General features: G+C 39.3%; 1 protein-coding gene across 2 annotated transcripts in view; it reads right to left on the bottom strand.

Moving 5' to 3' along the window:
- The window catches only part of DPP10 (dipeptidyl peptidase like 10), an 800,949-nt gene that overhangs the window by 613,565 nt on the left and 161,781 nt on the right, over window positions 1–25,603 (bottom strand). For both annotated transcript variants that reach the window (XM_070768724.1, XM_070768732.1), the window contains exon 2: window positions 9,388–9,502. In XM_070768724.1, the coding sequence (XP_070624825.1) occupies window positions 9,388–9,502 (115 nt within the window). The remainder of the gene's footprint in view (window positions 1–9,387; window positions 9,503–25,603) is intronic.

The following is a 25,603-nucleotide window of genomic DNA, read 5'->3' as shown; positions in this document are numbered from 1 at the left end:
CTCCAGGGGATCTTCCTGACCTAGGGATCAAACCCACATCTCTTAAGTCTCCTGCACTGAAGGAAAGTTCTTTATCGCTAGCACCACCTGAGAAGCTAAATTATTGATCTTATTGTTACCTATTCTGAAAATAAATGTGGGTATTCTTTTTTTATTAGTGACTTCAGTGCAAATAAAAAGATATGTGGGCTTAATCAACGTATCCAAGTAATTATACCCTTTAATCAGAAAAAAAAATGAAAAGTTTTGGTTTCAGAAATAGTTACTTATTAAAGAAACACTTAAATGGTTAACCCACTCTTCAAAAATAATTAGGATTTCTTTTCACAAGACAGGGAAGTTGCTGACAATCTTGGAAATTAAGACACCTGTGTCAAATTACTTCTGTAATAAAATTTGCAATCAAACCAAAATTACAATGAACATGTGTTTCTCTGGTTATAGGCTTGCATGTCTTAGCATTAACCTGCAAAATGTGATCCTATTTTGAAATCACAGTTTCTAAATCATTTCTTAGACTAGGTAATTCCTTGTATGCTTTCTCCTCCATCTACCCCTCAAAACAATTAAATATATTTCCAATGTAGGAAGGGTCAGTGAGAGAGTTTACCAGATTTAGTATGTTACTAAGGAAGCCACTATTATTACTATTGTTTTATTAGATCATAAATACTAGGACTGTAATGAGCTTCAAGAAATCACTTCAAATTTTGGCAAAACAAAGATGCCCCTTTTGTCAACAAAACACTTGATATCACAGTGTCACTGAGTCCAATCTGGCTCTCCTCACTACATGACAGGTCAATTAACCAAGGGATGAGGTGTTGAGGAAAGGATTAAGACTTTATTTGGAAGGCTGGCCGACTGAGAGGAAGGCAGACTTGTTACTCAAAAAAAAAAAAAACAAAAAAAAAAACCCATCTTATCAAGTTCTGGATACCAGGTTCTTTTATAGAACAGGGTGGGGTGGGGGGTGAATGTGAGGAAGTAAAGTCAAAAGACCATTAATCTTGCAAATATCTCTTGGAATGGTAACCTCAGGGAGAAGTGAAGTGAAGTAGCTCAGTTGTGTCCAACTCTTTGCGACCCTGTGGACTGTAGCCTACCAGGCTCTTCCCTCCATGGGATTCTCCAGGCAAGAATACTGGAGTGGGTTGCCATTTCCTTCTCCAGGGGATCTTCCCAACCCAGGGATCAAACCCCGGTCTCCCGCATTGCAGGCAGACGCTTTAACCTCTGAGCCACCAGGGAAGCCTACCTTCCTGTGGACAACCACATGTGGACAGGATCCTGAACAAAGGCACTTTAGTTTACCATTCAGGCAGAGAGGCAGGGTTCGCTGATGCATGATATTATGTATAAACATTATCCTTTTTGTGAACAAAAGTAATGTAAAACAAAGGTTAAAGCAAAAGAAGCAGATTAAATATGGAGTCAGATTTTGTTCTTCCCAGTAACAAAAGAAGGTAAGTGACTTGCCCAAGGTCATAGAGCTATAAAAGGCAAACGGATTTCTGACCTCCACCCTTGCTGGATGGATTGTTCTAGAGTCAGTCCTTTATTCTAAAAAGTCAGGTGTCTTGATGAATAATTTCACCATCAGAAGCTTCCCCTCCTGAGTGGATTCCTCTTCCTGGTTGAAAGTTGCCATCTGTCTGATGGACTAATAGAAAGCTGAGCCTTCAGGACATATTTGTGAACAAAGTGAAGATTAGAGGGGAGTGTAGCACATTATTCCCTCAGTCACAGGTTTTCCCTTGCTGGTCTGTTGTAGCTCTGCTGAGGTTAAAAAGAGGAAGGTTCTGTGTAATCAGAGCACTAGTCTGGTCACAGATAAACACAAGCATACATGCATGAAATCAAAGGTCCACACTAATGGTCTCAATGAACATGCTAGCCCTCAGAACCAGAGGTTAAAAACAAACAAACAAACAAACTCAGTTTTATTTGGTTTTTGCTTGTTTGTTTCCTGTCTAATGAGGGAGGCAAGACTAGATAACTTATGGGAGTACTTCCAGGCTTAGGACTCAGGCCACAAACTAATAAATCTTCTGACCTTATATTTCACTCTGCTGTTTGGTGTGAGCCCACCACAATGGTCATGTAGTCAGGATAGTATTTGCTTACTCACAACTCAAGCAAAATTCCTAACCACCATGATTTCATTTATCTGCTTCATCAGTTTGCATAATCTTACAATTCTGGTGACACTGAATTTATAGAGTATAGAACACAGGTTGTTTCTGTAATAATACTTTTTCCACTCTAGTATACTGACTTCTGTTTTTCATTTCATAACATCCCTGCCAAAAATAACAGTGCAATGCAAACATATTCGAACATGTGGTAAACAAATTTGTGTGTGTGTGTGTGTGTGTCTGTGTGTGTTAGCACAGTCGTGTCTGACTCTTTGCAACCCCATGGACTATAGCCCACCAGGCTCCTCTGTTCATGGAGTTCTCCAGGCAAGAATACTGGAGTGGGCTGCCATTTCCTTCTCCAGGGAAAACAAATTTAGTACATTATTAATGTAAAAAATAATTGCCACTTCCACTTGTATAATTAATCTCATATGAAATTAAAACTTCACTTCTTTGAGTTGGGGATGTGTGGTTGTTGTGCTCCTGTGTAGTTGTGGAAAAAGGAGATTGGAAGATATAAAGATAAGATACAAAGCAGGAGACAGACCAACTACTGTAGTACCTAGAAAGTTGTAAGAACTCCATTATCATCTATTGATGTATGAATAAATGAATGAACAGAATACTGAGATACTGACTCCAGATTAAATATTTGGCATTTTTCCACATGCCAAAACTTAACATTGAAATCAGAGAAGATCTATACTCCTAAAAGACTTTATATTTTTTCTTAGCAGTCTCCCTCGTGTAACAGTGTTTTGCATTGTGTCTGGTGGTCAATAAGTACTTAACAATAAAAATAATAAAACAAATGGTAGCAGTAGTTCTACACACTATACCAAACACCTCAATTTTATTAGCTCATTTATCCCTGAGAGGTAACACTGAGACAGGCTAAGATCTGGGACCCGATACCCTTTACTGCAGTGCTTACACATGGACCAACATCTTCTCAAGCAACAAAATACAAAAAAACTATAAGGGACCAAAAATAACTGTGTGCATGCCCAGTTTGGACAAACCATTGACAACAAAATACAAAAAGATCAAAAGATCCCAACTGCCACTTCTGAAGAACCAAGAGCAAGAGGAGGGTACTGTGCATATCCCCTGCACACAGCACCACCAAAGGGGTGGGCAAAACACCTAAGTCATCCCTCTGAGCCAAGCCCTGGACCTGAGACTGTCACCCCATATAAAGAACCAGCATGTCCCCCTTGGGGAGCAAGTGAGCAAGAAAGGGAACCTGTTGCTTGTTTTTTGCTCCTCTCTGCTACAGCAGGGGCCCCAGGAAAGCCTTGCCTGAATTTTTTGTCTGGCTTCTTATTAATTTCTATTGATTAATGAAGTCAAGAACCTTGGTTAGTAACAACAATGTAAAGTTGCCATTATGAGTTGCATCCATAACACAGATGAGTGAAGTTAAAGACAAGGTTTAGATCACATCAGTTCAGATTAGTCGCTCAGTCGTGTCTGACTCTTTGCGACCCCATGAATCTCAGCACTCCAGGCCTCCCTGTCCATCACCAACTCCTGGAGTTCACTCAGACTCATGCCATCCAGCCATCTCATCCTCTGTCGTCCCCTTCTCCTCCTGCCCCCAATCCCTCCCAGCATCAGAGTCTTTTCCAATGAGTCAACTCTTCGCATGAGGTGGCCAAAGTACTGGAGTTTCAGCTTTAGCATCATTCCTTCCAAAGAAATTGAAGGGCTGATCTCCTTCAGAATGGACTGGTTGGATCTCCTTGCAGTTCAAGGGATTCTCAAGAGTCTTCTCCAACACCACAGTTCAAAAGCATCAATTCTTCAGCACTCAGCCTTCTTCACAGTCCAACTCTCACATCCAAACATGACCACAGGATGACCACAGGAAAAACCATAGCCTTGACTAGATGAACCTTTGTTGGCAATGTAATGTCTCTGCTTTTGAATATGCTATCTAGGTTGGTCATAACTTTCCTTCCAAGGAATAAGCATCTTTTAATTTCATGGCTGCAGTCACCATCTGTAGTGATTTTGGAGCCCCCAAAAAATAAAGTCTGACACTGTTTCCACTGTTTCCCCATCTATTTCCCATGAAGTGATGGGACCGGATGCCATGATCTTAGTTTTCTGAATGTTGAGCTTTAAGCCAACTTTTTCACTCTCTACTTTCACTTTCATCAAGAGGCTTTTTAGTTCCTCTTCACTTTCTGCCATAAGGGTGGTGTCATCTGCATTTCTGAGGTTATTGATATTTCTTCCTGCAATCTTGATTCCAGCTTGTGCTTCTTCCAGTCCAGCGTTTCTCATGATGTACTCTGCATATAAGTTAAATAAACAGGGTAACAATATACAGCCTTGACGTACTCCTTTTCCTATTTGGAACCAGTCTGTTGTTCCATATCCAGTTCTAACTACTGCTTCCTGACCTGCATATAGGTTTCTCAAGAGGCAGGTCAGGTGGTCTGGTATTCCCATCTCTTTCAGAATTTTCCACAGTTTATTGTGATCCACACAGTCAAAGGCTTTGGCATAGTCAATAAAGCAGAAATAGATGTTTTTCTAGAACTCTCTTGCTTTTTCCATGATCCAATGGATGTTGGCGATTTGATCTCTGGTTCCTCTGCCTTTTCTAAAAACAGCTTGCACATCAGGAAGTTCACGGTTCACATATTGCTGAAGCCTGGCTTGGAGAATTTTGAGCATTACTTTACTAGCGTGTGAGATGAGTGCAATTGTGTGGTAGTTTGAGCATTCTTTGGCATTGCCTTTCTTTGGGATTGGAATGAAAACTTGCCGAGGTCCAGCCCCGGCTTCGGCGAGTTCTCTGGATACAGTAGCTTATAGCTTTATTTAAATATTAATTAGAGATATAAAGAGTAACAGAATGAGGATAGCTCAGTAGGGAAATTCAGCAGAGAAAAGAGGCTGAGTAGCTTGGTTTACGCAGAAAATCAATATAACCTGTGACATCAGGTTAGCTCTGACCACGGAGGCCGCCAGCGCCCTCTCAAATAGGGTAAGGGGCCCCACCTTAGACACCTTCTCGAGTGGGTCTTAGAAGCCCAGATAAATGAATGGTCGCAGAGGACCTCCACGCTCCAGATGGAGACTCAGCCGGAATGTGAAAAGAAAGAATGACATGGGGAGACCAAGCTTTGGTGAGCAAGGCCTGTAGCTTTATTTTCAACAGGGGCTTTTATACCTTAAGTTGTATATAGAGGACAATAGGGGGTGTGAAATCATGCAAAGTCAGCAGTCTTTGATCCTTATCAAAACCAGGGTTTCTTTTCTGCAAATTTACCATATACAAATGGTTTAGGTGATTTACATCATCTTCTGGCCAGAAGGCCTATTAACATTTTATGACTCTTGACAAAGGTTTGTCAAAGCTAAGACTTAGTTTCTCTGAGTAATTATTTTAAGGTTTGGGGCCATCCTCCAGAGGTGTTAGATAAAGTTGCATTCCTATAGGGCAGAGGTGCAGTGGGTTCACAACAAAGGAAAGAATTTATTACCTTAAGGGTCTAAAGTTGCTAACACCAAGGCCACTACTTATTTTTTCTACATACCAACTATATTAATTAATACACATTCAAGGATACAATACAGGGGATGTGGAAAGTTGGCAGCAAGCATTGGCTCATCAATGAAATCTTTTACTAGTTTTATTCTGACAGTTTCTAACTCTCTGAGAGGCTCTAAGCTATTTGAATATCTTAAGCTTCCCGTGCCTTTCCAGGCTGGGAGAGGGTAAACAATCGTATGCATAGCTGTAGGAGTCTGGGTATACTTGTCAGGCGAGTTAGAGAGAGCTATCTGAGGGGTTTGGATTTAAACACTCCTAATGCCCAGGAACTTATTAACTGGAGCTGTAAGTTAATTCTTTATCAGAGAGAGCGAGATGGTGGTGGGGGACAGCCCCAACTAAAGTCAAAGTTGAGAGCACAAAGCAGTAAAGTAGGCAGACTCTGGTTTTTGGGGGTAGATGCTCGAGAATTTCCAGGGGGACTCCTGAGGCTCGATCCCGCCTTTGCGTATGTCGAGCCTCCTTCTTCATGACCTTTGCCACAGATGGAGGTCCTCACTCTGGCTCCCGGCAAAAACTGACCTTTTCCAGTCCTGTGGCCACTGCTGAGTTTTCCAAATTTGCTGGCATATTGAATGCAGCACTTTTACAGCATCATCTTTCAGGATTTGGAATAGCTCTACTGGAATTCCACCACCTCCACTAGCTTTGTTCGTAGTGATGCTTTCTAAGGCCCACTTGAATTCACATTCCAGGATGTCTGGCTCTAGGTCAGTGATCACACCATCGTAATTATCTGGGTTGTGAAGCTCTTTTTTGTACAGTTCTTCTGTGTATTCTTGCCATGTCTTCTTAATATCTTCTGCTACTGTTAGGTCCATACCATTTCTGTCCTATATCGAGCCCATCTTTGCATGAAATGTTCCTTTGGTATCTCTGATTTCCTTGAAGAGATCCCTAGTCTTTCCCATTCTGTTGTTTTCTTCTATTTCATTGCATTGATCGCTGAAGAAGGCTTTCTTATCTCTTCTTGCTAGTCTTTGGAACTCTGCATTCAGATGCTTATATCTTTCCTTTTCTCCTTTGCTTTTCGCTTCTCTTCTTTTCACAGCTATTTGTAAGGCCTCCCCAGACAGCCATTTTCCTTTTTTGCATTTCTTTTCCATGGGGATGGCCTTGATCCCTGTCTCCTGTACAATGTCACGAACCTCATTCCATAGTTTATCAGGCACTGTATGTATCAGATCTAGTCCCTTAAATCTATTTCTCACTTTCACTGTATAATCATAAGGGATTTGATTTAGGTCATACCTGAATGGTCTAGTGGTTTTCCCTACTTTCTTCAATTTAAGTCTGATTTTGGCAATAAGGAGTTCATGGTCTGAGCCACAGTCAGCTCCTAGTCTTGTTTTTGCTGACTATATAGAGCTTCTCCATCTTTGGCTGCAAAGAATATAATCAATCTGATTTCGGTGTTGACCATCTGGTGATGTCCATGTGTAGAGTCTTCTCCTGTGTTATTGGAAGAGTGTGTTTGCTATGGCCAGTGCATTTTCTTGGCAAAACTCTATTAGTCTTTGCCTTGCTTCCTTCCATATTCCAAGGCCAAAGTTGCCTGCTACTCCAGGTGTTTCTTGACTTCCTACTTTTGCATTCCAGTCCCCTATAATAAAAAGGACATCTTTTTTGGGTGTTAGTTCTAAGAGGTCTTGTAGGTCTTCATAGAACCATTCAACTTCAGCTTCTTCAGCGTTACTGGTTGGGGCATAGACTTGGATTACTGTGATATTGAATGGTTTGCCTTGGAAACGAACAGAGATCATTCTGTCGTTTTTGAGATTGCATCCAAGTACTGCATTTCGGACTCTTTTGTTGACCATCATGGCTACTCCATTTCTTCTGAAGGATTCCTGCCCACAGTAGTAGATATAATGTTTAACTATTAGCTAATTTCACAAAACTAGTTCTGTTAGATCCAGAATTCAAACCAAAGTGTATCTTATGTAAACTCTTGCTTTAATAAATGAATAAGTGCATGACAAAATAAATGCAACCATCCTATATTTTTATTACTGGGGCAAGTTGGGAAGGGTTTTGCAGAGTGAGTAACCAACCCTATAGGTCTTTGTTATACCAATATCCCAAAGACACCAAAGTATCACTGTGGCCTCAAAGAGTCAACAACTAGGAAAAGGATACTAGACTCAGACAGAAAAAAATTAAGGAGAAACACAGAGGCATTTTATGAAACTAATTTCTTCCATTTGGTTAACAGTCACCAATAGAAGCAGTTAAGGCATGTCATTCAGTTTTTAATAATTATGTCAAAATTTCTATGTTTAAGTGAAACACTGCACCAAACATAAGCTCATTTTCCTTTAACAAAGATTCTTGGCAACTGGCAACAACTCATAGCCATCACACCATTCATTACACTGTCTTGCAGATGCACAAATGAGGCTGTAAGAGAAAATTCCTAAGGAGAATGATAGATAAACCAGTTCTTATCAGGAATGTTTTTTCTATCTTTGTTTAAAATTCTCTTTCCCTCCTCTTTCCTCTTTCCTGATTCCCTCAAATTCTTTCTCCAGCTCTTCATATGTTAAATAACAACTATGAACTAAATTTTTGGAAATCTATATATTTGGAACAATGGATACTGCAATTTGTATAATTAGCCACAATAATTAGTTGACTAAATGAACCTGTGAAAGAGGTCATTTTGTTAATCAAATATTGTACATGAGGAGATAAATTCAACATTTTTAAAGGGTTTGTAAATAACAAAACTGGGACAGGAAGTGAAGTTATAAATACATAGTCTTTAACAACAGGCTGTAACTGCATAATTTGGACTAGCTTTATCTATTTTTGGACTAGTTATAGGTATAAGAAATGATTATTTTTTATAATGCTGAGCCTTATACAGTGACCAGTCTTTGAGCAAGCTAGTTGGATGCGTTGTAGCAGCATGACAAAATTTTTTGTTCCTGGAAGGCAGTTTGTGAGTTTAAAATGTGAGCAGCCTTTCTCTGCCTTCTGTAATAGCACCTACCAAAGAGCAGTAAAATTCCAAGTACTGAAATAAATACCAGTGAAGAATTAAACATACTGATAATTTACATAATAGAATTCAACCATTTAATATAAAGAACAAAATTTAAAGAGTAATGCAAGAGCAGCTTGGAGAGTATCTTTAGACAGAAACTAGGAATGTAAAAACAACAGAGAAAGAAGAGAGGAAGAAATTTGAGGTATCATACTCAGAGGCTTAGCTCATTTTCTTTTGATCTAAATCTCTTTGTCCATCATATCCTCCCTTCCCACCATCAATACAGTTGAGCTATCTCCTACATATGGAAACTTCCAGACTCTATTCCCTCATCTCCATTTGCAATAAAAGTCAAATATGCTCCACATTTATTAAAGTAACAATCATAATAAGTCTCTCAGTAGCAATAGAGACCAAAGATCTCCTTAGCATTCCATATATATATATATATATATACACACACACACATATATATTTTATATTCCAATGTCCCCAAAATATCTTGCATGATATTTAAACCACAAAATGACTGTGCCATTTGCAAAATGTCTGGTTATGCATTTTTTTATTCCAACCAATGTTAATGTGTCCTAAGATACCATATAAGATTATCCTCTTTAGATATTTCAATGTGAAATTATCATCCACAATACCACCATAAGAGAGTAATAAAGACAGATTACCTGGGGTTAAGAGGATGACTGACATAGTGATGAGTGAGCATACAACTAAAATCACCAGCAGGGCAATAGCAATTCCCTTCCAGTTTCTCTGTGGAGGGCTGTTACTTCCCAGTTCCTACAGAGAGAGAAAAAAAGAAGTTTCATAATTATACATGTTCCAAGAGAAATGTATTCATAAAGGAATGATTCAGTGCATGGAAGAATCACAGTTTGAAAACTGATTAGAATCCTTTTCCTCTTCAGTGGCTCATTTAATTATTCAAAGGTGCATGTATTATAAATGGCTGTCTTATGAGGGGCAATCTTACTTCTCCAAGAGATAAACCAGCAGAGCTTTATGCCTGCTGTCCAAAATGTGGATGGCATTAAAATACATTGACTATAAACACTAGAATGATTGCCAAAATACTCTGCAAAATAATATGGAAATAAAGTGTGCCCATTTACATTTTTCTTGCTACAATGGACCCTACAATGAGGATTTAAATATTAATATTCCTGAAGCACTATAGACTACTTTTTTAACTGGTAAAGGGGTAAAAAAAGATTAGTGATGGGAAAATAATTCAAAATCCCCCTCAATGCAGACCGGTGCACATTAGTCAATATAAAAAGTCCTCTTTTACCACTACTCATAAAAATCAAGAGGATGTAGTAACTAAATTAAACAATTGCTTCCATAGCAATAGATAACAACATCTTCTCCCTGGGCAGCACGCATAATATTGGCAAGAAGGTATGACTGACAGAGAAGGAGAAACTTGAGCATCTTTTACTATATGCATAGTAAAACTTTATAATTTTCAGATCTGTGTTCCATTCTGTTGACTAGAAATATATGAGCATCATTCACCAAAGTAAAGCATAGACCACCCTGATTTGAAATACATGGCAGATTTTCTTTACAATAAAGTTTATAAAACACTAAGTTTCTTGTTTCTTTCTCTCTACCCCAATTCCCAATTTCTTTTACTCCATTCCCAATAAAACCTTCTTTATTGAAAAATAGTCAAATGATTTGGGGACAAATGAAACAAAACATAAAGGTTTCCAGTTCACAGTGTATACACAAATCATCCAAGAAGCCCCAGTCTTTCTTTAAAAAAGATAAGTAAAATATGATATAAACATTTGATAAACTATAAATGGGTTATTGTGACTCACAGTTTAAAGCACTGAAGCCAATTTTCACATAGTGACAGTGGCACTCAATTCTGCCATAAACTCTTTGGACTTAAAAACTAGGTCCTAAATAAATGCTAGAATAAACCATGCATAGAGGGTGTTTTCTTAATGTTTAGCCCTTCTCAGATCAGTACATTTAGGTTTATCTTTCATTCTGATGAACCAAATCCAGCAGAAGTCAATCTCACTCCTTTTTCTAAAATGGTTCACGCCACACCTCTTGTTCATGCTTATTAATGCTTACTGTTCAATACCTCTACCCCTCCTGCATTTTGGTTAGAATTTCCATTTATAAACTTATTCCATATAAGTTGAGACAGTAGATTATCAAATCATTAGCATTAAAGTAACAACATTAAGCAGAGAAGGCAATGGCACCCCACTCCAGCACTCTTGCCTGGAAAATCCCATGGGCAGAGGAGCCTGGTGGGCTGCAGTCCATGGGGTCACTAAGAGATGGACACGACTGAGCGATTTCACTTTCACTTTTCACTTTCATGCATTGGAGAAGGAAATGACAACCCACTCCAGTGTTCTTGCCTGGAGAATCCCAGGGACGGGGGAGCCTGGCGGGAGACCATCTATGGGGTTGCACAGAGTCAGACACAACTAAAGTGACATAGCAGCAGCAGCAGCAGCAGCAACATCAAGACAAACAATACAGTTTCCCTGGTTGCTCAGTGGTAAAGAATCTGCTTGCCAATGGAGGACACACGGGTTTGATCCCTGGTCCGAGAAGGTCCCACATACCACGGAGCAACTAAATTGGTGTGGCACCACTACTGAGTCTGTGCTCTAGAGCCCATGCTCCACAACAAGAGAAGGCACAGCAATGAGAAGCCTGTGCATTACAACAAGAGAGCAGTCCCCACTCACCACAACTAGAGAGAAACCTGTGCAGCAGCAAAGAAAGACCCAGAACAACCACAAATAAATTTAAAAAAAGACAAGTAATAGTTGTCCCAGACCAGAAACACTTTTCTGGAATGCAATGTGACTGAAGGTTGATAGGTCAATTTCTTTGTTAGAATCTGTGCGATATGATGAACAGTTATTTTCCATATGAAGGTTCTACTTAAGACTACTCACAGGGCTTCCCAGGTGGCTTAGTTGTTAAGAATCCATCTGACAGTGCAGGAGAGACAGGTTCAATCTACCCCAGTATTCTTGCCTGGACAGAGAAGCCTGATGGGCTACACAGTCCATGAGGTTACAAGGAGTCAGTCACAACCGAGCTCACATGCACAAGTCAGGTAAGACTACTCTGAAGTAAGAGTGACAGATCAGAGATGCAATGCTCTATGTATTAATAGAACCCTGTGCGTGTATGCATGCTAAGTCACTTCAGACCCTGACTCTTTGCAACTCTATGGACTATAGCCCACCAGGCTCTCTGTCCATGGGATCTCCAGGCAAGAATACTGGAGTGGGTTGTCATACTCTTCTCCATGGGATCTACTCAACTCAGGGATCAAGCCCACATCTCTTACTTCTCCTGCATTGGCAAGTAAGTTCTTTCCACTAGCACCACCTGGGAAGCCCTGAAAAGAAGGCTAAGATGGGCAAAAAGTTGTGAAATACTCATCTCAAGAACTAAGACAATGAAAAAAGGGGCAACAAACAATAAGAAGTGAGTATCTTGGCCAACAATCACAAGCACTGCCACATTTATTAACTCAAGGGGATGTGTAGGAAAAGGGAAAAAGAGTAACTGTAAGCAATTATAACCGACTGTTCAGTCCAATAAAGGAATCTTGAGAAGGAAATGGCAACCCATTCCAGTACTCTTGCCTGGAAAATCCCGTGGACAGAGGAGCCCGGTAGGCTACAGCCCATGGGGTTGCAAACAGTCAGACACGACTGAGCGACTTCACTTTCACTTTCAAAAGAATCAAGAGGAAATTATAATTTTATATCTACTGATTCTGATTTTGATTCACTCACTGAAACTGAAGGCAAATAACCAGAAAAATGACTTCAGAGTGAGTTTTTTGGTTTTTGAACACGATATTACTATAATGTCTACCAAACACTGTCTAACAGCAATAATAGATATCTTATGTGTTTGGGTACTGTACTAGACACGTTATAATCACAATCTCATAAAATCCTCACAATAAATAAGTAAAGGTACTATTATTTTGACAAATTTGCACATCAAAAAATGAGATTTAGAGAGATCAATAACAATTACATTCACTCTTAATGAGTAGAATATCTCAAGTTCCAACCCATAAAAGTCTAAGTTCAGAAACCCTGCTCACCCAATAATATGCTGTTCTAGAAGTAAATATTTCTTGAAGCAGTCCATAAACCAATAAATCAAGGAATAATTTGAGCCTCTACATATTTGAAAAATTCACAGTTTTATAAACACTTTTCTGAATTCTGTAATGCTTTCAAATAAATTCATATTTTCCCTAATGGCATAGTAAAAAAATATATACCATTTTAAAAATTGTAAAACATACTTGAGTAAAAAATATTTATCTGGTGTTCATAAAGAGATACACATAAGAATGTCAGGCTCCTCTAAAAATGACCCATCACTACCTAAGGCATCTTCAAGTCCCTGCTTAGGAAAGCAGACTTAATGAACTCTTACTCTCATTCCCTCTTTTCATTCATCTTAAATTTATTACCATTATAATATTTCTCAATCTTGGTTTCATTTACATCACTTTATTCCACAAAGCCTTTGAATGTTTTTATGTTATCTAAAAAATTAAGTGCAAATGTGACAGTCTAGAATAATAATTGTCTAAAGCCAAGATGATGCTGTGCAGGTGCTGTACTCAATATGCCAGCAGATTTGGAAAACTCAGCAGTGGCCACAGGACTGGAAAAAGGTCAGTTTTCATCCTAATCCCAAAGAAAGGCAATGCCAAAGAATGTTCAAACTACCACACAATTGCACTCATCTCATACACTAGTGAACTAATGCTCGAAATTCTCCAAGCCAGGCTTCAGCAGTGCATGAACCATGGACTTCCAGATGTTCCAGCTGGTTTTAGAAAAGGCAGAGGAACCAGAGATCAAATGGCCAACATCTGCTTGATCATCAAAAAAGCAAGAGAGTTCCAGAAAAACATCTATTTCTGCTTTATTGACTATGCCAAAGCCTTTGACTGCATGGATCACAATAAACTGTGGACAATTCTGAAAGAGATGGGAATACCAGACCACCTGACCTGCCTCTTGAGAAACCTATATGCAGGTCAGGAAGCAACAGTTAGAACTGGACATGGAACAACAGACTGGTTCCAAATAGGAAAAGGAGTACATCAAGGCTGTGTATTGTCACCCTGCTTATTTAACTTATATGTAGAGTACATCATGACAAATGCTGGGCTGGAAGAAGCACAAGCTGGAATCTAGATTGCTGGGAGAAATATCAATAACCTCAGAAATGCAGATGACACCACCCTTATGGCAGAAAGTGAAGAAGAACTAAAGAGCCTCTTGATGAAAGTGAAAGAGGAGAGTGAAAAAGTTGGCTTAAAGCTCAACATCAGAAAACTAAGATCATGGCATCTGGTCCCATCATTTCATGGCAAACAGATGGGGAAATAATGGAAACAGTGACAGACTTTATTTTTTGGGGGCTCCAAAATCACTACAGATGGTGACTACAGCCATGAAACTAAAAGATGCTAGCTCCTTGGAAGAAAAGTTATGACCAATCTAGACAGCACATTGAAAAGCAGAGACATTACTTTGCCAACAAAGGTCCATCTCGTCAAAGCTATGGTTTTCCCAGTAGTTATGTATGGATATGTTAGTTGGACTATAAAGAAAGCTGAGCACCTAAGAATTGGTGCTTTTGAACTGTAGAGTTGGAGAAGACTCTTGAGAGTCCCTTGGGCTGCAAGGAGATCCAACCAGTCCATCCTGAAGGAAATCAGTCCTGAATATTCATTGGAAGGACTGATGCTGAAACTGAAACTCCAATACATTAGCCACCTAACGCGAAGAGCTGACTCATTTGAAAAGACCCTGATGCTGGGAAACATTGAAGGCTGGAGGAGAAGGGGACAACAGAGGATGAGATGGTTGGATGGCATTACCGATGTGATGGACATGAGTTTGAGTAAACTCCGGGAGCTGGTGATGGACAGGGAGGCCTGGCTTGCTGCAGTCCATGGGATCACTGAGAGTTGGACATGACTGAGCAACTGTACTGACTGATATATAATTTCTTTGTGCAAAACAAGGAAAAAAAGCTAAACCAGCAAAGCCAACTTTCTAAAAATTAAGAAAAAGGAATATAAATGTATGGGTATGCTCAATTGCCAAGTCACTTCTGACCCTTTACTACCCGAGGGACTATAGCCTGCCAGGCTCCTCTGCCCATTGGTTTTCCAGGCAAGAATACTGGAGTGGATTGCTATTTCCTTCTTCAGGTGATTTTTCTGACCAAGGGATCAAACGTGCATCTTCTGCATTAGCATGCAGATTTTTTACCACTCATCCACCTGGAAAGTCCCAAAAGAATATAAATGTATATAATAAATATGTCACTGACTCAGTGGACATGAGTTTGAGTAGGCTCCGGGAGTTGGTGGTAATATTAGTAATGAATATTAGTAATGAAAATATAACTGTAGAAATTATTTTTCATACTTAATTTGTAATTTAATGCTGATAATACCTACCACTTCTTAAGATTGCCCATTATGCTTGCAGACATTCACAAGTTTCTAATTTATCATCCATCCCCAATTAAAAGACTATGTCAAGTGAAGTGCACATCTCCAATTAAAAGACTATGTCAAGTGAAGTGCACAAGTTATATATTTTTTAAAAATGATATCTGTTACAGCTTCATGTTACCAGTGTACATGAGGCAGTGTTGAGCTAGTGCGACTCATAGTGTGACCTACAGACCACAGCATCATCACCTGGAAATATTAGAAATACAAGGCAAGAGTCTTTATTGCTATTTGCTTTATTATTTTAAAAACATTCTCATTTGGTTTTATTTGTTCACCATTAATTTGTTTATAAAAGAAGTAGCAATTATCCCAATTGTAATTTGGCATTCATCACTCCCTGATAATTATGTTTGTGACACACTTCTACATGGATCACCATTAAATTAGAAACAAAACAAACATGACAGCTATCAGCAATGTGTTTTCAGTAATATTTTCACAATATCATGATTTATAGGTTTGGCAGATCTCCTAAGATTCTGAACCTGTTTAGACTTCAAAACCACAAGTAGAACTGTAATACATCAATTAAAAAAGCAAACAAACAAATCTGCTATCAGCAAGATGGCAGACTAGGACGCTCCAGGCCTTCATGGAAACACCAAGTAAATAACAATGGACTGATTAAAATAGCATTATAGGAACTCTAAACCAGCTACGGATCTGTAGCAACCAAGCAAATATCCAACCATGAAAAAGCCATACTTAAAAAGGCGGGATATGTCATGGCATGTCTGAATGCCCTATTTCCCTCGCTGGCATAGTACAGTACACTCAGGAGGAAGGGACTCAATTCCCAGTTCCTTTCTTCAGATGGAAGAAATGGGCGGGAATTGTTTGCATGCTCCGGCCTATCTGTGTGCTACCTGAGAGACTGGTTTCTGTCTTGCCTGAGAGAAGTAGCAGCAATAGCTTAGATCTCATGTCGAAGGCATGGAAGGCCACAGAGGCTTCCATGGTGAATGAAAACTGCAGGAGGTCTGTAGACAAACAGAATTTGAGGAAAATAGATTATCTGCTTAGAAATAAACTATAATACTCAACACCTTAAGATAAAGCTAGGGTGAAACCATTAGAGAAATCAAGACATTTTAAAAGAACCATGTATACTGGGAAATGGTGGGAAGTGGGGAAGGAAGAATGTAGGGTGGGGGGCATGGACACACAGGTCTAGGGAAGACAAATGCAAAAAAAACCTGAAAATATGTTGAAGTTTCCTGCTGAACTGATTAGAGAACATCTTCCTCTGCAAAAATCCAGTCTCTAATGACTGGAAGAAGTGGCTATTTATTCAAATGCCCAGTTTTAAACAAAAGACCACAGGCTTACAGAAAAAGAAAAAGGAAAACATGGTCCAGTCAGAGAACAAAATATATCTCTAGAAATTAACTGTAAAATAACATGTTCTGGACTTACTACAGAGAGACTTTAAAACAGCTATTAGAAATATGCTCTATGAGCAATAGCAATGATTTTCTCAGCAGAAAATTTGCAGGCCAGAAACAATGGGATAATATATTTAAAGGACTAAAAGAAAAAACTATCAACCACAAAAAATCTATGTCCAGCAAAAACATTCTTTGAAAATGAGGGTAAAATTAAGACATCGCCAGATAAATAAAAGGTGAAAGATTTCAATGCCTCTAGACATGCCCCACAACAAAGGCTAAAGGGAGTCATTCAAGCTGAAACAAAAGAAAAATAATTTGAAGTCAGATGAAAACGCAAAGCAACCCATAAGGGTAAATAAGAAGACAAACAAAAAAATAGTATTTTTGTAATTTGGGCTGCCAATACTACACTTTATCTTAAATTTTATAGAATTTGAAGACATCCCTGGAGACTCATGGTAAACAGTTCAGCTCAGTTCACTTCAGTCACTCAGTCCTGTCCGACTCTTTGTGATCCCATGAATCGAAGCACGCCAGGCCTCCCTGTCCATCACCAACTCAAGGAGTCCACCCAAACACATATCCATTGAGTCGGTGATGCCATACAACCATCTCATACTCTGTCGTCTCCTACTCCTCTTGCCCTCAATCTTTCACAGTATCAGGGTCTTTTCCAATGAGTCAGCTCTTTGCATCAGGTGGACAAAGTATTGGAGATTCAGCTCCAACATCAGTCCTTCCAATGAAGAGCCAGGACTGATTTCCTTTAGGATGGACTGGTTGGATCTCCTTGCAGTCTGAGGGACTCTCAAGAGTCTTCTCCAGTACCACAGTTCAAAAGCATCTATTCTTCAGTGCTCAGCTTTCTTTATAGCCTAACTCCCACATCTAAACTTGACCACTGGAAAAACCATAGCCTTGACTAGACAGATCTTTGTTGGCAAAGTAATGTCTCTGCTTTTTAATATGCTGTCTAGGTTGGTCATAACTTTCCCTCCAAGGAGTAAGCGTCTTAATTTCATGGCTGCAGTCACCATTCACAGTGATTTCGGAGCCCCGAATAATAAAGTCTGACACTGTTTCCCCATCTATTTGCCATGAAGTGATGGGACCAGATGCCATGATCTTAGTTTTCTGATGTTGAGCTTTAAGCCAACTTTTTCACTCTCCTTTTTCACTTTTATCAGGAGGCGCTTTAGTTCTTCTTCACTTTCTGCCATAAGGGTGGTGTCATCTGCATATCTGAGGTTATTGATATTTCTCCCAGCAATCTAGATTCCAGCTTGTGCTTCCTCCAGCCCAGCGTTTCTCATGATGTACTCTGCATATAAGTTAAATAAGTAGGGTGACAATATACAGCCTTGATGTACTCCTTTTCCTATTTGGAACCAGTCTGTTGTTCCATGTCCAGTTCTAACTGTTGCTTCCTGACCTGCACACAGATTTCTCAAGAGGCAGGTCAGGTGGTCTGATATTTCCATCTCTTTCAGAATTTTCCACAGTTAACTGTGATCCACACAGTCAAAGGCTTTGGCATAGTCAATAAAGCAGAAATAGATGTTTTTATGGAACTCTCATGCCTTTTTGACGATCCAGCAGATGTTGGCAATTTGATCTCAGGTTCCTCTGCCTTTTCTAAAACCAGCTTGAATATCTAGAATTTTATGATTCATGTATTGCTGAAGCCTGGCTTGGAAAATTTTGAGCATTACTTTACTAGAGTGTAAGATGACTGCAATTGTGCAGTAGTTTGAGCATTCTTTGGCATTGCCTTTCTTTGGGATTGGAATGAAAACTGACCTTTTCCAGTCCTGTGGCCACTGCTGAGTTTTCCAAATTTGCTGGCATACTGAGTGCAGCACTTTCACAGCATCATCTTTCAGGATTTGAAATAGTTCAACTGGAATTTCATCACCTCCACTAGCTTTGTTCATAGTGATGCTTCCTAAGGCCCACTTGACTTCACATCCACGATGTCTGGCTCTAGGAGAGGGATCACATCATTGTGATTATGTGGGTCGTGAAGATCTTTTTTGTAGAGTTCTGTGTATTCCTGCCACCTCTTCTTAATATCGTCTGCTTCTGTTAGGTCCTTACCATTTCTGTACTTTATTGAGCCCATCTTTGCATAAAATGTTTCCTTGGTATCTCTAATTTTCTTGAAGAGTTCTCTAGTCTTTCCCACTCTATTGTTTTCCTCTATTTGTTTGCATTGATTGCTGAGGAAGGCTTTCTTATCTCTCCTTGCTATTCTTTGGAACTCTGCACTCAAATGGGTATATCTTTCCTTTTCTCCTTTGCTTTTTGTTTCCCTTCTTTTTCACAGCTATTTGTAAGGCCTCCTCAGACAGCCATTTTGCTTTTTTGCATTTCTTTTTCTTGGGGATGGTCTTAATCCCTGTCTCCTGTATAATGTCATGAACCTCATTCCATAGTTCATCAGGCACACTATCAGATCTAGTCCCTTAAATCTCTTTCTCATTTCCACTGTATAGTCATAAGAGATTTGATTTAGGTCATACCTAAATGGTCTAGTGGTTTTCTTCACTTTCTTCAATTTCAGTCTGAATTTGGCAATAAGGAGTTCATGATCTGAGCCACAGTCAGCTCCCAGTCTTGTTTTTGCTCACTGTATAGAGCTTCTCCATCTTTGTCTACAAAGAATATAATCAATCTGATTTTGGCTTCAACTATCTGGTGATGTCCATGTATAGGATCTTCTCTTTTGTTGTTGGAAGAGGGTGTTTGCTATGACCAGTCTGTTCTCTTGGCAGAACTCTATTAGCCTTTGCCCTGCTTCATTCTGTACTCCAAGGCCAAATTTGCCTGTTATTCCAGGTGTTTCTTGACTTCCTACTTTTGCATTCCAGGCCCCTATAATGAAAAGGATATCTTTTGGGGGTGTTAGTTCTAAAAGGTCTTGTAGGTCTTCAAAAAGTGTTCAACTTCAGCTTCTTCAGCGTTACTAGTCAGGACATAGACTTGGATTACCATGATACTGAATGGTTTGCCTTGGAAATGAACAGAGATCATTCTGTCGTTTTTGAGATTGCATCCAAGTACTGCATTTTGGACTCTTTTGTTGACCATCATGGCTACTCCATTTCTTCTAAGGGATTCCTGTTCACAATAGTAGATATAATGGTCATCTGAGTTAAATTCACCCATTCCAGTCCATCTTCATTCACTGATTCCTAGAATGTCGACGTTCACTCTTGTCATCTGTTTGACCACTTTCAATTTGCCTTGATTCATGGACCTAACATTCCAGGTTCCTATGCAATATTGCTTTTTACAGCACTTAACCTTGCTTCTATCACCAGTCCCATACACAACTGGGTGTTGCTTTTGCTTTGGCTCCATCCCTTCATTCTTTCTGGAGTTATTTTTCCACTGATCTCCAGTAGTATACTGGGCACCTACCGACCTGGGGAGTTCATCTTTCAGGGTCCTATCTTTTTGCCTTTTCATACTGTTCATGGGGTTCTCAAGGCAAGGATACTGAAGTGGTTTGCCATTCCCTTCTCCAGTGGACCACATTCTGTCAGACCTCTCCACCATGACCCGTCCGTCTTGGATGGCTCCACAGCACAGGCAGCTAAGACAGCGCACAAACGCAGCTGTGAGGAGCTACCCCACATCCAGGAGGTCAGGGGCAGCGGCTGGGAGGAGCTATTCCACATGCGAGGTCAGTGGTGGTGACCAGGAGGAGCTACCCCACCCCCGATGTCAGGGGATATGGCAGGGAGGAGCTACCTCATGTCCAAGGTAAGCAGCAGAGGCTGCACTTTGCTGGAGCAGCTGTGAAGAGATAACCCACATCCAAGGTAAGCGAAAACCAAGTAAGATGGTAGGCACTGAGAGAGGGCATCAGAGGGCAGACAGACTGAAACCACAATCACATGGAAAACAATCTGCCTGCAATGCAGGAGACCCAGCTTCAATCCCTGGGTTGGGAAGATTCCCTGGAGAAGGAAATGGCAATCCACTCCAGTATTCTTGCCTGGAGAATCCCCATGGACAGAGGAACCTGGCAGGCTATAGTGCATGGGTTCGCAGAGTTAGACATGACTGAGCCACTAACACACACACACATAGAATTTGAAAAACAAAAGATAAAGATTGTCTGTGTTAATTGACACACAATATAAATATGTAATTGTTATCATTTATGTAAAATAGGAAAGAGGGAACTGTAAAAGAGTCATTTTGATATCTGTCTGTATGTGGGCAGTCATTGTTTAATGGGTATGGAGTTTCAGTTTAGAAGACAAGAAAGTTCTAAAGATATATGTTAATGTAGGCTGCACAATGGTATGAATGGACTTCATACCAGTTAGAGTGGTACCACTCTTATTACCAAAGAGAGCAGCACACTTAAAAATTATAGTGGTAAGTTTCATGTTATGCATATTTTGCCACAGATTTAGAAATGTACATGATAGCAGCAGATATATTAAGTGACTTTAGAAAGTTTTAGTGTCCAAAGAAAGAAAACCACATAACTTTGCTGTAGGGCATCTAAGATCACTTGAAGGATGTAGGAATCACTGAATCGCTCTTAAGCAAGATTCAATATGGAAAAAAATGTTCATCTTCCTAGATTAAACTAAAAATTTAAAGCAGTCCCCAAAAAACAAAACTCTAAAAGAACTCTTCCCTTGATCTGATAAAATTACTGTGAATTAGTCTGGAAAAATAATCATTTGAAGATAGAATGCTTTAAAAAAAAAAAAAGAAAGAAAGAAAGAAAGAAAGAAAAATAATGATGCATGCTAGATATTACATGTAATATAAACCTGTACTAATAAAAAATGTGATATTATAACAATAGAAACACTAATTAAAATTATATTTCAAAAAAAATCCATGGACACACATATCAACAAATTATTTAGATTTTGACCCCAATTTCTCATTATACCTTCTTTCTGTAAGAAGGCCAAATGGGGCTTCACATGACACTTAGATGAGATGACTTCATGGTCTTTATGGTGCCAAATCAGACAGTCAATTTTTCCATTATTTTACACAAATTCTCAGCAGCAACCTAAACCATTAACCAACACATCCTCCCAGGAAAGTCTTTCCTGTGATACCACACTCTCCTAATTTTTTATCCTCCATCATGAGCTACTTCTCCATTTTATTTACTAGTTTTTTCTTAGACTTAACTCTAAACTGTGGAGCTCCCCCAGGCTTGGCTCAGGCCCAATTTTTCCTCTGTATGAACACAATTTCTAGTGATAGCATTTAATGGCATTTTACACCATTCAAAGATTTTTAATTAATTTTATACATTAAATATTTAAAATGAATGTATGGACAAGCTATTAAAAAATTGATCTCTAAGAAAACAGGTAGCTAAAGGCATCACTGTATTTTTCAAGCAGCCTAGCTTTGCCCTCTATATGTATAACATCTTTTCATGTATCATTGTTACTTCCCTCATAGCTCAGTTGGTAAAGAATCCACCTGCAATGCAGGAGATTCTGGTTCAATTCCTGGGTCAGGAAGATCCACTCTAGAAGGGATAGGCTACACACTCCAGTATTCTTGTCTTGTGGGATAGGCTACCCACCCCAGTATTCTTCCCTTGTGGCTCAGCTGGTATAGAATCTGCCTACAATGCAGGAGACCTGGGTTTGATCCCTGGGTTGGGAAGATCCCCTGGAGAAGAGAAAGGCTACCCACTCCAGTATTCTAGCCTGGAGAATTCCATGGACTGTTTAGTCCACGGAGTCACAAAGAGTTGGACACAACTGAGTGACTTTCACTTTCACATGTATCACTATCACTTGTCACTTGAAGGACTTACTGCTTCCCAGATTTATGCCATTCACATATGCAGTTTTACACAATTTTTTTCTACTTTTCCCATGAGAATTCCAAGTTAGGTAAAATACTTATTTTGGTCAAAGGGTTTACATCTCTCAAAATTGAGTTTCTTATTAGGTTATTTACATTTACCTAGTTAGAAAATTCCTTAGTCCTAAGTGCAGTCCATGAACCAGCAGAGTCTAAAGTTGACCTTTAGATGCTGCTGAACATCATCTGAAAGCATGCTTGAAATAAAAAGTATTTAGCCTCATTCTGGACCTGCTGAATCTCCATGGAAGGCCCAGTCCAACAATGTCTTTTAAAATCTGTCCTAGTGATTCTGCTGTTTGCTAAAGTTAGATGAACATCCCTGAGGTCAGTGCTACTCGAAGAATGGTAGTGTCACTTCTGAGATAGTACAAATGCAAATTATTCGGCTCCATCACAGACTTATTGAGTTTCTGGGTCCTGAATAATCTTTGTTTTAACAAGCTTTCAGAAGATTCTTGTGCACACTAAAGGCTGAGAATCTCAACTATAGAGATTATGTCCTAGTAATACAGTTCTGAAACTATTAAAATGATGCACCTCAACCTCAGTGAAATTTGGTGAATACATTATTGGTTAGCAGCTTTGGCATCAGTATATCTTGATTTTATATTCAAATTCTATAATTATAAGCTCTATTAACATATATGATCGACCTAATATTTCATAATTATGAATCCAACAGATAGTGCCTAAGACACAATGGTCACTTTTATTATCTTCTTCCTACCAAATCTTGCTTCAATCTCAATTGAGTTCCACCTCATCTGCAAGTGAAAACACTACATACTCATCTTTGCATCCCCTACAACTGGTATGGCACATAGTAAGTGTTCACAAACTATTTGGACTGCCCGACTGGGGTCAGCTTTACGCTTTAAGAGTAAAGAATAAGGTCTTTAATCTCCAGGGAGTCATCCCAGCCATTTGAGAACTAGGAGATGAACTAGCTATCTCTCTCTGTAATCTAAAGAGAAAAGGCACCCCAGGAGAGTAGTTGTTGGCTCATCTCAGGAAATGTATGCTTATTGTTTAAAGACCACTAAAAGAATCTCAGTGATCTACAAACTGGGATCAACAGTCCTAAAGTTCTGGGATTCATTAGTCAGCATGAGTAGCCAACAAGGCAGACAATCATCTTTGAGTGTGGTTTCAGCTGAGAAGGCTGCAGACATCATCTTTCATTAAGTTTTCCCAAAGTTCCAATATTTTAGCAAACTATCCTCTTGCCTATGAGGATGGCAGTGAAGCTAGTCATTTCTCATTGTATCTGTGATGCCCAGCACAATTTTTGAAACATGGTGGACCTACCCACATTCACTGATGTTATGAATGTAATAGACTAAGAAACTACTTGGGGGATGTGGGACAATACTTTTTCTTTATCTTGCAGTTACTTTCAGAATTTCAAATCTTAATTTTCAGTACTATTATATCAACAGATATAAAACTACTTTTATATCAAAGTGTGATATAAAACTAACTTAACAACAGATTATCCATGTTTAATGTGGAGTATTTGTCATAGAGAGAGAGAAAAGAGTAAAATCTAGCAACCTGGTCTACCCACTTTACCTGTGTGACTCAAGCTTAGCTTAGCTTAGCCTTCATTTTCTTAGACATCAGTCAGAAATAGCAGCCTATGTCCAAATAATGCCACTGGACACTGTCTAGTGCAGCCAGTACTTCCCAAAAATCATCTCCATTTTTCTGTCTCCTAGATAAAACAGCTTTGCTTTGTTCACATATACAACAGAAGTGACATTACCAATTTGCATATGATATCTGTGAGCCTTGAAAGAAATCATGCAAGTGAGAACTATTCATAAACTGTTTAGGCTGTATTAAATTTTGTAACCACCTCTAATTTAAATTTTAAAATTGTATGCAATTGTTCATGTGTATTAACTGTCATTGAATCAGGAAAAGCAGTTCCTTTGAAACAGACAGTTTTATAAAACTTTCGCAAAGTCTCAATGAGCATATACATTTTTGAAGTTTCAGTCTATTGCAAGGACAGATGTCAGCTTATATTGGATGATGGATGGAAGGAGAAAGAAAGGAAGAAAGGAAGGAAGGGAGGATTGTAAGGAATTCAGATGAGTTTATTACCTTCAAATAAGTGACAATCCGCCAACCTAGTTGGGGAGATCAACAGATTATTAAACAATAGAAGAAAATAACACAAAATATTCTTAAAAAATTAATACTGTAGTGTAAGAAGTTGAACGTGATAGGAATCCAGAGAGAAGACCACCCCCGCAATGGTGTTAAATATTAGGTATACTAAAGACCAAATCTATTTTGACCCTTTCCTAGCTAAGACTTGGATCAGGAAGAGCTTATAGGTGAAAGACAGAAAAAGTTCACCTCAGGCTGAGGGAGAAACTATTCATTGTTAACTCTTCAGTTGAACAAGGTATATTTAATAGGCTTCTTTTTCTAGTGGTTAGTTAAAGGTTGCCATTGTCCAAGAGTCAAATAAGATTCCAAACAAAGGTTAAGAAAATAGCACCACTGGCAAAGCCAGACTGCTTGAAAAGAACAAGTGGTGCTGTAGCTACAAGCCAAGTTCAAAGCCAGCATTATTAATTTGCTCTTTATAACACAGCTGACCTTTAGCTGCTGCTGAGCATCTGGGGACAAATCTGGCAATTCACCAGATTTCCTTATTTAAACTAACTGGACTTCTATATCACTAGCACCAAATTACCAGCCAAAAATCTTCCCAGGAAGTGTGTGTGCATTGGGCGGGATCTGGAAATCGCTGGCCTCCTCAGGAACAAGTGTCACTTCTCAGTTAGGCACACAAGGGGGAGAGTCAGTGGCGAGGAAGAATTCTCTTTCAGTAAAAAACCTTTGGGGTCCTCACATGTGTGTGCTCTGTCGCTCAGATGTGTCCTACTCTTTGAGACCCCATGAACTGTAGCTTGCCAGATTCCTCTGTCCAGAGGATTTTCCAGGCAAGAATACTGGAGTGAGTTGCCATTTTATTCTCCAAGGGATGTTTCCAGCTCAGGGATCGAACTTACATCTCTTGTGTCTCCTGCATTGGCA

The sequence above is a fragment of the Bos indicus genome, chromosome 2 (assembly GCF_029378745.1).
Source record: "Bos indicus isolate NIAB-ARS_2022 breed Sahiwal x Tharparkar chromosome 2, NIAB-ARS_B.indTharparkar_mat_pri_1.0, whole genome shotgun sequence".
Taxonomy (NCBI): domain Eukaryota; kingdom Metazoa; phylum Chordata; class Mammalia; order Artiodactyla; family Bovidae; genus Bos; species Bos indicus.
Note: the sequence above shows the minus strand (reverse complement) of the source record. Positions and strands in the feature narration are given on the sequence as shown.